This window comes from Lagopus leucura, unplaced genomic scaffold (genome assembly GCF_019238085.1).
Source record: "Lagopus leucura isolate 7727_CA_CO unplaced genomic scaffold, USGS_WTPT01 Super-Scaffold_100033, whole genome shotgun sequence".
NCBI lineage: Eukaryota > Metazoa > Chordata > Aves > Galliformes > Phasianidae > Lagopus > Lagopus leucura.
In genome coordinates, this window is record NW_024962282.1 from 2353316 (window position 1) to 2369411 (window position 16096).

General features: G+C 42.1%; 1 protein-coding gene across 3 annotated transcripts in view; it reads right to left on the reverse strand.

The window, feature by feature from the left end:
• Positions 1 to 15460, reverse strand: part of RIC3 (RIC3 acetylcholine receptor chaperone) — a 36823-nt gene extending 21363 nt beyond the window's left edge. Inside the window, exons 1-7 of one of the 3 annotated variants that reach the window (XM_042882112.1) lie at positions 15310 to 15460; positions 12592 to 12812; positions 11270 to 11348; positions 10097 to 10201; positions 9765 to 9858; positions 6006 to 6151; positions 4400 to 4935 (exon numbers count right to left, since the gene is read on the reverse strand). In XM_042882112.1, coding sequence (XP_042738046.1) covers positions 4442 to 4935; positions 6006 to 6151; positions 9765 to 9858; positions 10097 to 10201; positions 11270 to 11348; positions 12592 to 12812; positions 15310 to 15460 — 1290 coding nt within the window. In that variant the 3' untranslated portion in view covers positions 4400 to 4441. Of the gene's footprint in view, positions 1 to 2871; positions 4936 to 6005; positions 6152 to 9764; positions 9859 to 10096; positions 10202 to 11269; positions 11349 to 12591; positions 12813 to 15309 lie in introns of those variants that run through there. The other 2 variants (XM_042882111.1, XM_042882114.1) reach the window with 2 other exon arrangements.
• Positions 15461 to 16096: the final 636 nt, after the last annotated feature.

Genomic DNA, 16096 nt, shown 5'->3' on the forward strand with positions numbered 1-16096 from the left:
TCATACCTAAGATCAGAAATGCCTTAACAAATTACCTACATGGAATACAGAGGTTTTCTAGATTAGGAATTTGAACTCCTTATGGTCCCAACTTCACCAGCTCTGTAACCTTTCCATCCCGCCAGCTTTTGCTGAACTGCACGCTCCACGCCTTGCAATCTGGACACACCGCAGGAAAATGAAGAGGACCATGAGATCCTTAGTGAACAATGGCCAAGCAGAGACCCAGTATTTGCTGTCTTAGGTCCCTACTGCTGGAGTTACACCTTCAAGTCCTGCAACCTCAATACTGTTACCAGTTCCACTATCTGTTAAGGACTAATATTTATGTATGCCAAAAACGTAGCCTGAAAAGCGGTCCGAGAAGCCAGGGCTAGAGATTTTTAACGACAAGAGCAAAGAACAGCTTAGGCAGGAATAATCCATTGCACAATCCCAGTGACCCCCCCAGGCTTCAAGTGACCATGGGAAAAGAGAAAAGACACGTCCCCCATCTCTCCACTGGACACAGCAAATTCAAACTGGAGTCAGAAGTTCCTGACTGCAGCTCTAGAGGCCCTCAGCACAGATCATTTTAGAAATGAACAATTTTAGAATCTTAGAAGCTTTCATTAACGGGAGAGTCACAATTTCTTCTGTCGGGAATAATGTACATTTGAGTGATCTCTGCATCAAGCAACAGCAGGTAGCAGCAGAGAGGAAGGGCTGGGCTGCACTTAACACACCCTGGAAAGACAACTGAGAAAAGTGAGCCTCATGTCAGCTGCCTGTTTGTTTTCTAGGAATCTGCCCCTCCCTAAAACAGGTGAAGCTCCCAAGCTGAATAAAATCACTTGGCTAGAACAACCTTCCCAGTACATGGCATACTCAGGCTGCATGACCTACCATGACTCACATTTCCATTGGCATAGCTGGTTGTACAAAAAGACTGAAACACAGATTACTCGGTAACTCTTAACTGGTTATCTTGTCCAGTGCTAGCGATATGTGAGTTATAAACAATGTTTTGATATGCAGGTAAAAACACTTTATGATTATTGCACTAGATTGTTATGTGACCTCAAAATTAATCATGATTTTCAGATTCTCAGTTAGCTGGAAAAAAAGAAACCAACATAAAAACCCTAATTTCTGGTGCAGTGAGTCAGATCATGAACTTCCTACGTCTGCCTGTTCTACAAACATTAGTTAGTAATCCTTCTCAGTGTATTTTGGGACCAACTCTCATATTTCGTGCCTTATTTTCTGATCTCATCTGTAACCATTAAAAATACCCAGGAATAACTAGCACTTCTGTGTTGGCAATAGTTTTATCAGAATATCTAAGGTAAAGAACACATCTTGTTCATTTAACTTTTATTAAAGTTATACCCATCTTTTTGAGAAACATTTGAAGTAAAAGAGCAAACACTTTTACTAAGCCCAATTGCTTTCATTGGGAGACCAGAGCTGATGCATTTTTCCCCAAGTCCAGAGTTTGCTGATGGTCTGACCTATGATTTTCATTTTATTGTCTAATAGAGGTTCTTTGCAGAATGCAATTTTATAACACTCTCTTCTTCTAATTACAACTCTTCCTCACTAAAAACAAGCTACTTATAATTAAGAATGCTGGACAAACCTCTGAGGTGATTTTCTAAAACAAATAAATGCACATTTCTGTTTCAGAGAGGGAGGAAAGCTGAAGGAAAGAAAAGCAGTGTCATATGAACAAGAAGAGTATTAGTTTGCAGGCTGCTGTTAAGCTGCTGCATGAGGCATCACAGGCTGTGTCCTAAGAGCACTTCCTGGTACCCTGGATGCTGCCAAGGAGATCAAGACCTCAAGCCAGAGCAGTTTAGACTCTTTGGCACCACACTGTCACCCTGCATTAGTATCATTTTCTCCTACTGGCACTGCAAAGGAATATGAAGCTGTTAGCTGTGTGTCACAGGTATCACAAGCAGTCCTAACTGCTCTCTGCACTAGGAGGGAACTTTTTCTTACTGGGAGGTTGGAAGAGACCAAGGTCAAAATTCAGTCTTGATTTAGGGATTAAATTTTTGCTCTTAAACTGGTAGCACAGTATTGTCACACTCATCAATTTCTTGCTATTTCTCCTGCTGATACAAGAACTTAACTGCCACCAAAGGACATGCTGAGACACCTATGGCCTCTTGGTAGGCCACCCCTGGGGGACAGCTGAGGACCTTGCTTCAGATCACAGTGCTAGGATTTACAAGTGCCTCCCACTACTGTGGTGAGCTGCCTCTGCCCTCAGTTTCCATTGAGAAAAGGCTGAGACAGCCCTTCAGTGCTTGACAAATTCCTTACTGAGATTTACAAGCTGACATAGCAACCTCTGAGTCCAAAAACCATTTTTTTAGAGGTAAGTCTTCCCTTTGGCATTTCTGCTTTCCAGCTGAAACAACTCTCAACTTTGCTGGGTCTTGCCTGACAGCAGGAACCTTATGCTTCTTCCACTGTGCTTAGAAAACAGAACTGCTAGGCCAATGCCACCTAAAATGCTGGCTATCCCTTAGCCATGTGGATCTAGTCCTTAGTTTACTATCAATCACTTATTCTCCTTCATCATATCAAAATATGCTGTTAGTAAATTTATGGTATTAGGGGTGTATCTCCCTTTCTGTTTTTCAAGAGGTTGCCATGTTACCAGCCTGGCTACTGGGTTTACCACTGCAGTATTTGGGGCATTGCTAATATAGTGCTCACAAGTGACAAGATACCATCTACATTTTTGTGCCTTCATTCTCAGTGCTGTCTCTAAGGCCAGGTCAGCCTATTCAGTACAGACACACTGCCCACCAGAAGGTCACCGGGAACATCTGTCCCACAGATGTATGAACCATCCAGTGCAACACACACAACCAGTGACTTCTGAAGATTGTAATGAGTAGAGCTGGCAGCAGCAAGAGTGTTTCACTGCAGTCTGCAGTATATTTACAACTAACACACTCTGGAGCCTGGAGTTCCTTATGCATAACAACTTGCTACATTTTAGCTTCTCAGTGTACATAGCTAAAAACTCTACCTTGTACTTCATGCATAGTGCCACTTTTCCATACACTGCACACAATTAAACACACAGATTTGCATGAATTTAAATGAAACCAAACTTCTAAAATTTCACATACCATTATAAGCAGCTGGAATCTCAAGTACAACATAAGCACATTATTTATACAGACAGGTAAAATCTATCTCTAAAAGGTGCAGCAAACCTAAGCATTCTTATTTCTCATGGCAGCAGGTTGGGTTATTGCTACATCCTTCGCAGCCTTCATCTGTCTCTTAACACTGGAAAGTCAACAAATAAAGGCTGTGATTAGCAAGTTATCCAGCTGTATCAGTCTAGCTTGACTATGTCTAGAGAAGAACCAGAAATGCCCACAGTGAAAATGGCCTTCCCTGTGAGTGACTGATACCAGCTGATGTGCTCCAGCTCAAGGACAGTGACTAAAGCAGGACAAATCTGATCTGGTATTCTCACAGAAACACTGCGTGTCAGGTCCTGCATGCTGTAGTTGTGCAGCCAGGATTCCCAGCAAAGAGAACACAAGTCCTGCTCAGAGACAGAGGTCAAACTACTGCCATGGTGAAGACAGAATGAGTGTTGAAGGTCCAGAGAAATAAATAAATAAATAAATAAATAAATAAATAAATAAATACAATCAAGTCTACAAAATTATTTTAAAAGATAAACACTTCCAGTAACAAAGAGTATCAAATATGTTTTCGCTATCCTTTTCTCTCTTCCACCATCATTAACTTATTCCTGTTATTTATTCTTTAATTCCTACAGTAGGGATTCTTTATGGATAACATACGCACTGTAAACATCAGACTGCAGCTGTAACCTGGAAAACCAATCAACGAAAACAAAAGCAAAAGAGATGCCTCAATGGCAGATATCCACTGCACAACAAACCAGACACGAGCGTGTAGTGAAAGATGCCTTTTTTGTTGTTGCTATTCTTTCCCCAAACTCAAGATATGTCCTGGTGAGCTGGGTTCTCCTCCTGCTTCCTAAGAATCTCTTCAATGTATCTCAGTTTGATTAATTTTCATAACTGAAAACACACTGATCTTTTTCTTTTTTTTTTGTTTGAGAAAAGATTTTTTTTTCTTGTTCAAGAGTAAACAAAGAACTGCTTGTTCAGAAATTGGAAAGAAATAAAAACACAAATACATGAATGGAATGACCTGCTTCAATGTATCAGTCCCTAAAAGCAATGACAAAGTGCAAAGCAGCAATGAGCTGAGAAGAACTGCATGAAAGAAGGCATTGGCTTCCAGTACAGGTAGACCAGGTGACTGTTACTGTGGGAATGAAGTTAGTACAAGGAGAATAAAGCACTGTTCTTTAGGGACAAAAACCACACAGATTGACGTTTCTGACCTTTACTGTCACCACTTAGATGGCATCCACATATTGTCACTATTACTCAAGTCCTTTTGTGTAGCGCTTTCTCAGCGTGCCTGTTTCATCTGAATCACTGGCTTTTTGCTTTTTCACTGCTGCGTTTTCATTTTCAAACTCCATGAACAGGTCCTCTGGGGTTGCCTCTTCCGCTTCGCTGCTGCTCCCAGAATGAAACACAGCATATTCTGCTATTATAGCAGGATCATCCTCCTCCTCGTAACAGTAACAGCACTCCTCAGTGTTTTGGCTGCGTTGAAGGTCCTTCTCCCCTTCACTGATGCCAGCTACCTCATCTTTTTTCTGCCTTGAATCATAACTGTCCCTTCCCATGGTGAGATCAGATAGCAGAGCTTCATTGCACAGGTACTCCTCATCCTCCATGCCCTCCATTCTTTCTGCTAGTTCTTCTGCAGAGGGCTGGCTCAGATCGGGATAATCTACGAGGATTGTGTCTTGTTTGCGCTTAAAGCAATCTGAGTTATCATAGATGGGATACGTCTCTTCTGGGTAACCTTAGGAATGAAGTGACAAGCAGCTTGAAATGTTAACAGCACATAAAAGTAGCACTAATTTCAGTGATGGATGCAGAAGTGTTAGAACAACCATTCTTGGCACTGACAGCATAACTGGCATCTACTTCAGGCTATGTGTTTACGACAGCACTGAATGTCACAGCAAGAACCACGTGCAAACCACCACTTCTTGGAAGATGATGACAAAACTCCTCTGATTTTTAGGGAGCCAGGATTTCAACCCAGACTTCCAAGAGCCAGTATTTAAGCTCTGCTGAAAGCTATGGGAGCTAATAGGTAAAAACTGGGTGTCTTTAAATATACCCACTTTTGTTCCTGTCCATAGCATGATTTGTGCTTTACAGACTTTTTTTTGACAAAAAGCATTATTTATAAAGCTGGAAAACAGATATGAGTCAATGGCTCTGTGCCAAACACACATCATGAGCCTGACTTCAGAAGACAGAGCTTGAGGCAGCTGTTTATGCTTTATATTAGGAAACATTGCTTCCTAAGGAGCAAGGAATTAGATCTGCATAAAGATGCATTTAGAATTCTGAAAGCAAACAGCTCAACTGGGATGTCTTGAAAATACATTTCTGAAAGAAGTAAACAATAAGAAATAGAAAGGACATTATAATTAAGGATCTTTAACAGAATTCCTGGAGTTGTCTTTTACAGAACTGGAACAAACAAATCAAAAGTAAAAACTGTAAGTTTTCCACATTGATTCTAATTTCTAAGGGCTCTACAATTTTCTATGAAATGCAGCCCAGCAAAGAAAGGGAAAGATGAACCTACAGCAGCCAAGACCTGGCAGTGTATGTGAATATTCATTTGCCACTTCTGGCAGCAGATAGCGTAGACTTTATGCTAAAGGAAATGCTGGCTGCACTAGAATATTTTTTTTTCCTGTTACGGTTGGGAAAACAAAGCACCTCTTGCAAAGCTTTTAACATTGCTTTCTGAAAAAGAAAGCTGAAGTTAGATTTTGAAAGGAATTCAGACTACAAGTAAGCCTTGCTCAACTTTCCTCATCGGGGAAACGGAAAGAAAGGGCTCTTGCTTACCTTCCCAGTCCTCCATGTAAGGAGCTTCTTCAGCTTCTTTCTCAGGAGAGATGCCATCTATGAACTTGCCTTCCTTCATAACTCTAGTAATTTCTCGGAGTTGCTGAAGTAACCTTTTTTCCTGGTCTGTTGTAACATTTTGAGCTCTGGTAGAAAACATCAGACAACAGAATTCAGTCCACGATTATTGCAAATTGCTTACAGAGTTTGGGCACAACTGTCACTGTGAGTAGGACAGTCAGGGGAAACCTGGATGCAGTGTGATCACTATTCTTGTAGTCTGCGCTTCAACTCAGTAAAAAGGTTTATCCATTTATCTAGAAAGCCTGCAAACTTAAACAGGTCAACGCAGGCAGACTTAGCATCCCATGGTACAGAAGACACTACAAAAACTTTGTCCAGTGCTGTCCCATCACCCTTAAAGATACTAGATTTGCAAGGCCTCAATAAGAAGCCAGCCAGTTGGACCAATATTGAGCAAATCCAACAATGATGCTGGTTGAGCACAAGTGGAGGAGCAGGAAGGCTTAAAACTGCTAAGAAGTTGTTACATTTAACTTTAACTTGCCCTTTAGAATCAGAGAGGGAGAAGACAGATTATCAGATTAAAAGCAAACTGTAATTCTCCCTGGTTCTACGTGGCTGATTCTTGTGATTACCACTAGCGATAACAGCATTATTCTAAAATGATTACTACTCCTCAGGTGAAGCAATTACTGTTACAACAAAGCGATTCCAACAGATAAGATTATGTAGTTGTTACATGCTATTTTCTCTATTAAAAAAAAAAAATAAGCTCATGAAAATCTTATTGCAAAAACTAGTCTTTGGAAAGTGGTGACCCGAGCTCTAGCAAGTCACTCAGTGGGTTATAGCAAGGCAGATCACTGGCTGTACTTCAGGTGAAAATGATTCTGACTGGTTTTGTTTCATCTTGTGTTTCATGTTGTTCTTGAGAGGATGTTTGATCTCTCTGTAAGGACCAATCCAGGCCCTCAGGGGACAGAGGCATTACTCTGGCTCACTTTTGAATCCTGCTGTGTTTTAACCAGGACCTACAACCTCTAGTTGTTCAGAGAGTGTGGCTCTCATCACGCACAGAATGCTGAACTGCAGGCATATCTGAGGTCAGACAGATGATCTCTGATGATCTCCACGCCATCAGACAGATCACCTCCAACAGCTGCTCAGTGACTCGGGTGAGATGAAGAGAGCACTGATTAATGATTCTGGATTTAGACGCTAAATATCTACATCAACCTCTTAATAAGTGCCAAAATTCTCAAAAGCTTGCAGCATCCACTCTTCAGTTTTTCTTCCTATTAACCTTTGTGAATAGATCAGCACCTTAATGGATGCCTCGTGCTACACACGGAGGAATGGCGATGACATGATGGCTACTCCACTAAGGCAGCAGTGCCGTACTGGTGTAACAACAGAGATCAGCATCACATTGCTAGCTTGTTTTGTGCACGGTTACACACACCACTGCATGCTACAGAATGGAGCTCAGGAGCCACTGGTATCACCACCAGCTATCCAGATAGGAACTGTCTTGCTGACATAAAGATTGAAGTGTCAGAAATCTTGTCCTTGCCACTTGCTCTGTGCTTCCCCTAAGAGGCACTCTGCCCTCAATTTGTAGAGCTGATACAGCCCCAACCCTACACAGAGGCTACGCTGAGTCCCATCAAGCTGCGTGGCAGTTTGCTGCACAGAACAAGAGAAGGTGTGAGGCAGCATCTTCTCAAAAGCCTGGTTATGCAGATGTACAATTCCAAAAGCGAATTAACTGGCACGTGAAAATAAATGGTTTCATCAGCTAGCTGCCTTTGACAGAACCTGTAATAGAACTGCCAAACTGATCCTCCTTTTCTAGACAGAAGTGTATGTAATTTGAATCTATATCACCTGGATAAAGACAGACAGATCTGTCTGTTTAGCACAGTGCAGAGATATGCCAGCACAAATAACAGGATCGATTGCTGCAGCTAAAAAGCAGTGGCATTTCATATCAGAATTCTTAATATGCTGAATATTCCCAACAGAAAGCAGTACTTTCTTACTGCAGCGCAAGGTCTCCACGAGCATTTCAGAGATCCTTTCCCACTCTAGATATCTAATTTAAAACACATGTTTTCCTTAAACAGGGAGAAATCAAAGTCCATGCATTGTTTCTAGTTAAAGTCTCCAGGAAGGTTTAGCTGTAGGATGCTTGCAATGTATGAGATGTCTGGCTGCCTGTATACAGGAGATTTACCAGGGTACAATGAAATAATCACTACTTAAAATGCACTATACCCCCAAACTGTATCTCACAGAGTACCACCTCTTTTCCTCAAAAGCTTCAAAGCTTGGGTGCATTTGGAAAAAAGAAAACAAACAGCTGTTTGCTCCGTCTAGAGGTGCCCTCCTCTCTCTTTTAAAGAGAGGCTACATTCAAAATTCACTATGAGATTCCATTTCTGATTTCCCCCGAGGTCCTTAGATCCATGTATATAAATAGTTTGGGTGAACAAAGAAGGGAAGCATTACTAAATAAAGGCTCTCAGCCAATTGCACTGAATGGAACAAATACTGCATTGGACCCTAAACTCATTTGATCAGTAAAAAATAATTTATCCTGAGTACTTGAGAGGCATACAAGCCTAATTCTGGCAGCCTAAAGGTAAGTATAAAACACTGCTAAGTTCTCCAAGCAGGTGAGTCAAATAGTCAAAACTGTCCTGTTTCACCAGCAGACACAAGGTAGCTTAGGGACTCCCACTAAAACTCAGCCTAACTCAGGTATATTCAGCATCTTTGCCGTGCTGAGGACACTGCAGCTGAGGCCCTGGTTACTCAGAGAAGACAGGATTTGCAGCGAAATGAACTCAACAGGCAAGTTCAGCACAGAATTGTTTCTAAAGAGTGGTTTAAAATCAAATCACCGACCAATCCAGGAGAAGTTAGGTGTTACAAGCTATCTTTTTTGCTTGCAGACTGCCTTGTACTTGTGGTGTTTCATTTTCCAGACACTGCAGTCATGCATTACCAAGCTGATGCCTTGTTACACTTCTTACAAAAAGTACAAACTTGTTAGCAACATTTCCTTCCAAGGCAGACTATTGCTCTCAAGTCTAAAGCAAACATTAATAAACATAATATATGCTTGAACCCTGATCTTTCCACTCTTTTCTCTTGTATTTCTAAGCAAATGCATGCATTTACTGGTTATGGAGTGGAACCTAATTATCATACATGTTATTATCAATTCTGCCTTTAAACATGTAATTTATGGAAATTCTAAGACATGTACACAGATTATCAAAGCATTTATATTAAAAAAAAAAAGCCATAGCACTAGAAAACACCATAAAACAAATGTTTCTCTTGGGAATCACTCAGAAAACTATTCAGTGACATAAAACAGGTTGTTTTATATACTTTAAATATAGACATTTTCAGCTTAGACATAGCTGTCTACACTCCTCCAAATAAGAAGAGGTTATCCTCCAAATAATGCACTATTCAAAAAGGGGAGGGTAAGGATTGGTTGTTATTCTGTTTAAGGAATGTGAAGCTGGAAAGAATTAGTTATTATATAAATATTAGCCTTGAGAAAAAAAGACTGCAGGACAAAAAGCACCACGCTTAAAATTAGATTTCTACACTTTGAAAGTAGAACTTATAATGCTACTTTTGCATAGCCAATGTAAGAAAATTCAATTCCTAGTCAGAAAATAACTGTTCCTTAAAATGCTGTAGTTTGAAGCATACCTGTCACAGTTAGGGCCTACTCTGTTGATTAACTTTTCCATAGCTTCTTCAGTCTCTCTCAGCTTTTCCTGAAGTTGGGTGAGCTCATAGTCAGCTGTAAAAGGAACAAAATCCCACGATCTGTCAGTGGGAGCTTTTAAAACCTTTGTCTCTTTATCACAGGTAGCAAACCGACTGTAAGGAAACCAAAACACACAGCTGAAAGAGTTCAATAGATTTTTCCTGGTGTAACGGTGACAAGCATTGCCAATGATAACGGGACACACAGAAAGCACCTTCTTTCAATGGCTCCACCCAATAAGCAGAGTGAGTGAGGCAAACAGAACAACTACCATGGGATTGGTGGCACGTGACCCTGCACGGGTGTGGGAAGGCAGGCAGGGAAGCTATCCATCCATCAGGCTCCCCAGGATGCACATCAGCTAACCACATGATGTCTGGAGAACAAAGCACTGCTTTAGAAGGTACAACCACAGAAAAAAAAAACGTCCACAGTGCAGTAACAGACACACGTGCACACGTCTGGGCACACCCGTACTGTCTCTAATTTAGTTGAAAGAGTTAAGAGTTTCGTAGCTGAGGATTTGTTCTCTCAGCCAGTGTTACTGCGCTCTTTGTAACTCTTGCATCTTCCATGGAAATAAATAGGAGGCATTACTTTCAGAGCAACTTCTTCTCCATGACAATTTTCTTACTCAGCCCAGGCAAACCAGAAGGTTGGATGCTCGTGCATTAAGAGAAAAATATTCAGTTACCATTGTTAATAATTTGCACTGAATCTCCAAGCACGATGCAGTACAAGCAGACAGAAAATAGTCTGCAGACCGAGTGTGTTACGTAGTGCCAGGTTTTGTATAACTTAATTACAGCTATGAAGAGCATGAGCTCACTGTTCTTACTGTTAGCATTTTCTATAGGCTCTCACACACTTTTCTTTCCTGTTTACAATTTAGCCAGCTAAGCACAACACTTTTCAATACTGATGGGTAACTAATAGCTAATACATGTCTACAAATAGTTGAATCTGTTAACTCACTGATGTTTAGCTACAATCATAGAAATATTTCAGAATCCTGCCTGCCTTCTTTATATTGAAGTCGCTAGTAAGTTAAGCAGTGCAAACAGGGCATGGAAAAAGTAGGGAAGAGGCTGCTAATGGCTAAGAATTCATACATTCAAAAAAGAAAATATGAAGATAGCTTTTAAGAACATGGTATATGTTATTACTGGAATATTATAGATGACATCCTCTTATCTATTTGCTAATTATTGGTCATGTTAGCTTTGCAGCAAATAGCTTCCAGGCACTATTATATATTCTCATCAGCCAGATGAGATTAGAAAGCAATGGGGCAGTAATTCACTTTAACACAGACTCTTCTGGCTTGCTCCTCACGCAGTGGAACAGCTTCACAGCATGTCCAGAACCTGAAGAACTCAGTGAGACACTGACTATACAGAGTCAATGGCTTCTCACATACAACTTAGAAATGAAAAGCACTTACTGATTTTCCTCTTCATGTTTCCAGGTGCAGCAGGAAGGCATTTCCGTTCTCCAGGGGTAGTTTTTCCCTTGGAAGCCAGCTGATAAGTGAAAAAAGCCAACCCCTCAGTGAGTTACAGCAATAGCAATATACAAGGCCCAAAAGCAACCAAGTAAAGGACAGAAAGCTAAAATTATGCTAGGAAATAATCACAGAAAAACATCCCCAGCAGCAAAAACAGACAACCATGAAAGATGCCTAGGAGATCTTCTGAGCTGAAAATTTCTAAGAGACATTTGGAACAAATTTTATTTTGAAGCATAAAGAAAGCATAACATAATTTTAGAATATTTATCTGTTGCAGGAAAGGGCCTGATTCTATAGATATTCTGCTTATCCGAGGGAAGAAATTATTGTTTTGAAATGTGAAAAGTGAAACGTTCTGAAGGAGTTATAAGTGACCCCACTTGACTCCCTCATGTGTTCTGCCACTGATTCCTTACCAGCTTTGTACATGCAGCAACAATACCACCTGGCTCTGCAGCTGCAAGCTCCCTATTTCTTTCCTCTTCTTCCTGTTTGATCAGCTCACCCAAGTCGCCTTGCCCTTACCCTGGGACTTGCCTCCTCTCTGGAGTGGGCTCAACTCTATGAACATCTGTCTGCCTTAAACTCCTGCTCAAAGGAAAAAAATACATAATCTGCAAGGCTTTGTCCCCTTCTTCCTTCCAAGCAGCTGGCTGTCATCACCCACACGCGTGGCACATCTGTGTCACAGAAAGCTTGAAGTTCAAATCACGTGCAAAACATTTGGTTGGGATTAGGGCTGTACTTTCAGCCAGCACCTCAGCTGGGTTAGTTCCAGCGTGGTCACTGCAACCTTACAACTCCCATTCTTCACCAGCAGGGTGGTTTTGTTCCAGAAGGAATTCAACAACGGTACCCCATCTCTCCCTCTTTAAATGCATATTGCAATCCATGATATATACAGTGTGTATAATATACAGTATTTTATAAAAAAAAAAACCACTCTGTGTACACTCAAAATTAATCTGTGACCAGACATACATATTTTCCAGCAGAAAAAAAACTAAAAACTTGACAATTTTCTCACGTCAGAGGCCAACACAGGATCATAGCAACACTTTGCTGCACTCAGTTACAGTCTTTGCAATGGCAAAAACTATATAGTATACATCCATCTTCCAAGTACCAGTCAAAGGCAAGCATGTTTTTGAGCAAGGCCAAGGTGAGACCTGGTACAGAAATAGGACTAACATTCCTGTTTTGAGCACTTTTAGTTGTTACACTCTTGACTTTTCAACTATTTTCAATTTTCTTACCTTAAATAAGATATACAAGATGTACAAGAAGATGCCAAATCCATATATAGGGATGATTTGCCCCACAAGACCTCTCCCAGCTCCACCAGCACTTCCACCACCTCCTCCACCCTTGGCCTTGGCGACTGCTTCAGCAAGGTGAGACCTTGGGAAAGGAGGGGCAGCGCGGCTGTCGGGAGCTGCCTGGTAATGCATCCTTGGTGGAAAGCGACCGAGTTTCCCTGCAATAAAACACAGCAACCATTTCTTTTTCTTCTGTTTCTTTTCACCTTTTTACATGCAGTCCAAAACTCAAACAGGTACAGCTGGTCTCTTATAAATGCACCACCAGTTATGAAAACATAGCCTGCAAGACCATAAGTAATATCTGCAGACTCAGTATTCAGTTTAACTAGCTTAACTCATGCAAGTACCCACCTGCAGTTATTCTTCTGGAAGTGAGACAACAACATTGTGTTAGCATTTGTTCTTGATAGGAAACACCGCCATAGCTAAATTCCCAAAGCACAGAAAATTGCAATAAACATATTAGGAAGTGATATCAATAATTTGTGAAGTCCCACTATTAAAACATTTTTATTCTAGGTGATGACACAGATTTTTTGACTGCTTAGGCTTCAATGAAACCACACAGGCGTGCCCCACTGACCAGAATGCTCTCAGACTAACTAAGCCTTCACTATGAGGAAGCTGTTACAGTGCATCTGAATTGCAGTGAATTATTCAAAGTATACCACGGAAACCAAAGCACCTTACTCACAAGAAATTCTCACTGCTACAGCAGAAATGTAACCTTTGTAAAATGTTTTACATTTATGCAAGAATTCTTTATTCATGGAAAAAAAATTAAAAAAAGAGAACAGAGAAAATAATTGGCAAAGGTGAACCTGTACTTAAATGGATTAATTTGAGGCCAAAAGCATACATTGATTATCAAAATAATTCTCGGGGAAGTTTAATGGCTTCTAGCATTAGGTCCTTGTTGATTTTGAACTTTTATAATGATCTCCTTTTTGAAATATCCTCTATTGTGAAGAACCCATACAAACCGTACAGGAAATCAATGGCACATGCAAGTTGCCACGTGTGAAAAGAGCTGCCAAATATGTGGTATATAAATGAGGACATGCAGACATCTGGATGCCACTGTCAATTACACAACATAACCCGTGCTATGACAGGATCCTAATGCCCTAACACAGCGTAGGTGATGCAACTGCTTAATAGCAGTATAATGTCAGAACTTCTTAGTTCTTCATCTTTCAGCAATATTAAGGCTCAGCTGAACATAGAAAAGCTTAAACACAGCTAAAGTGAACCTACCACAACAACCAATCAGCTGATAATACTCAGACCACCCAAAAGAAATCTGGTATGCATTACACAAAATTCCAACTGGGCAAATAAGTTGCCTGACCAATCTTGCGTTCTTCTGGTACTCCAGCACAACACAGCACATCCACAGTGAGTTATTGTAATATGTGTTAAACTATTATAGGGAAAAAGAACAGTTTTCTTCTTGGAATATCGATTTATAGAGTACCATGCCTAACATTCTCTATAAATAGACTACTTCCAAGCTGTTTTAATGAAAAGCCCTATGATAACATGCATTTCCAACAAGTGGCAGTAACTTTAAGAATGCCTTATTTGGAAGCATTTTCCCCCCAAGACTGCACTAAGTATTTTATTAACTTCAAGAATTACACTATTCAAGTCTCTGAAGCTGAAGTTTTTGGCAGGTAGCCACAGTTAGCAGGTTGCTCAAGGGAACAGTTAATGACAAGAGATACGAACTGCTCAATCAAGATTTATTCTTCCACTCAAAACCAACTGCAGGTGAAACAAAGTTTGGTCTGCAGAGGTGTAATGACATTCCTGCTATCAAATTGATAATACAGACAATAAATTCTAGTCTGAAGCTGGCCAAATGAGATGAAGCATTACATCCTCAGCCGAAGTCAGGGGCTGCAGCCAATCACGGGATGAGCTGAGTGCTCTTCTGATCCAGGGACACAATAACCTGGGAGGTATGGATACCTCTGACACCATACAGGAAACTATTTGAGCTCTCTTCTGATGATGGAGAGAGCACTCATGCTGTATCAAATTCAAGCATTTAGCTAAGGCTGATCAGACACCACACAACAGCAGTGATTAAAGCAGGCTGTGCCAGAACAGGTGACAACATCATTAATCAGCAAATGCCACTGAAAAATAACTTGGGGCATTTGCTTTCAGTTGGTTATTGGTTTTTGACTCAACACACTCCTCACCAAGCCGACGTGCTGCACGGTGGGCACTTGTGGGTGCCAGCACCTAAGAGCGATGTATTTGACGTGCTACCAAAAAAAACTAGCTATGATTTAGGTTTCTCACGTTCGAGATTATGCATGAAATTACGAACCTGTGGATCTGCAGCGTGCCTGAGCCTATACTCAACTCCTTCAGAACAAGAACACACAGCAACCACTGAAGGATAGCCACAGCACAGCACTTACACAGCTCTCAACACAGTGACCTATTCAGCAGCATCATCAGCCCTGACGGACGCGGCCCAGAGGGCGCAGGGAAGGATGACCGCGCCACGCCTCCACAGCGGGCGGCGGCTCACCTCCCGACGCGCAGCGCCGCGGGGAGCGCAGAGCGGCGTGCCGGCGGCGGCAAGACCCGGAGCGGCCCGGCTACGCCTCAGCGCGGCAGGCGGCGGCCTCTTACCCTCTGGAGGAGCGGGCGCTGCGAGCGGCGCGGCCCCGGGCTCCTGCCTGCCGCCGCCTCCCCGAGACAAGAAGGTCCGCGGCAGGAGCAGCGAGACGCAGAGCACCAAGCAGGAGACCGCGGCCACCCTGCGGCACGTCGAGGGCGCCATGGCGGCCGCCGGGCAGCCGTTACGGACTGTTAGGCGGCCGCCGGGGGCTGCGCAGGCGCGAGTGGCGCGCGCGTGCGTCGGGCGGGAAGCTGAGGGGGCGAGGCGCGGGGATGGGCTGCGCGCTGCCGCCCTCGTCAGAGCTTCGGTGCTTCCAGCTAGGAAAAAAAAAAAAAGCCGGCAGAAAAGGCTGCTTTGGGCTCTGACCCACCAGCTGCGCCCTCATATGGAATCATCCCCTGCCTTGCAGCACGCAGGGCGGATGAGGGACGGTCCAGAGCGCGTTTAAAACTAATTCAACGCGCTACGATGAAATGTAGTTGTTACAAATGTTTGGGTCCATCCTGAAGCTGCCTTCCCGCTGCATTGGGAATAACACATCAATGCAGAGTGTTGCTTGCGCTAGTTCGTGTTCACCAACTTAAGCAAAAAAACTGCCAGTCACGTCAAATTAAATTATACGGTTTTGTATTTCCATTATATTTATATTACACTGTATTACTGTAGCTGAATTAGACTATTTTCTGTGGGTCTGGGCTGTGACTACTGAATTTAACTCACTTTACGCAAGAGTTCCCTTTAATTAGGCTTAAGCTGAGAGAAGAATTGCTCTGACTGGCACTGCAGGCCACTGCAGCA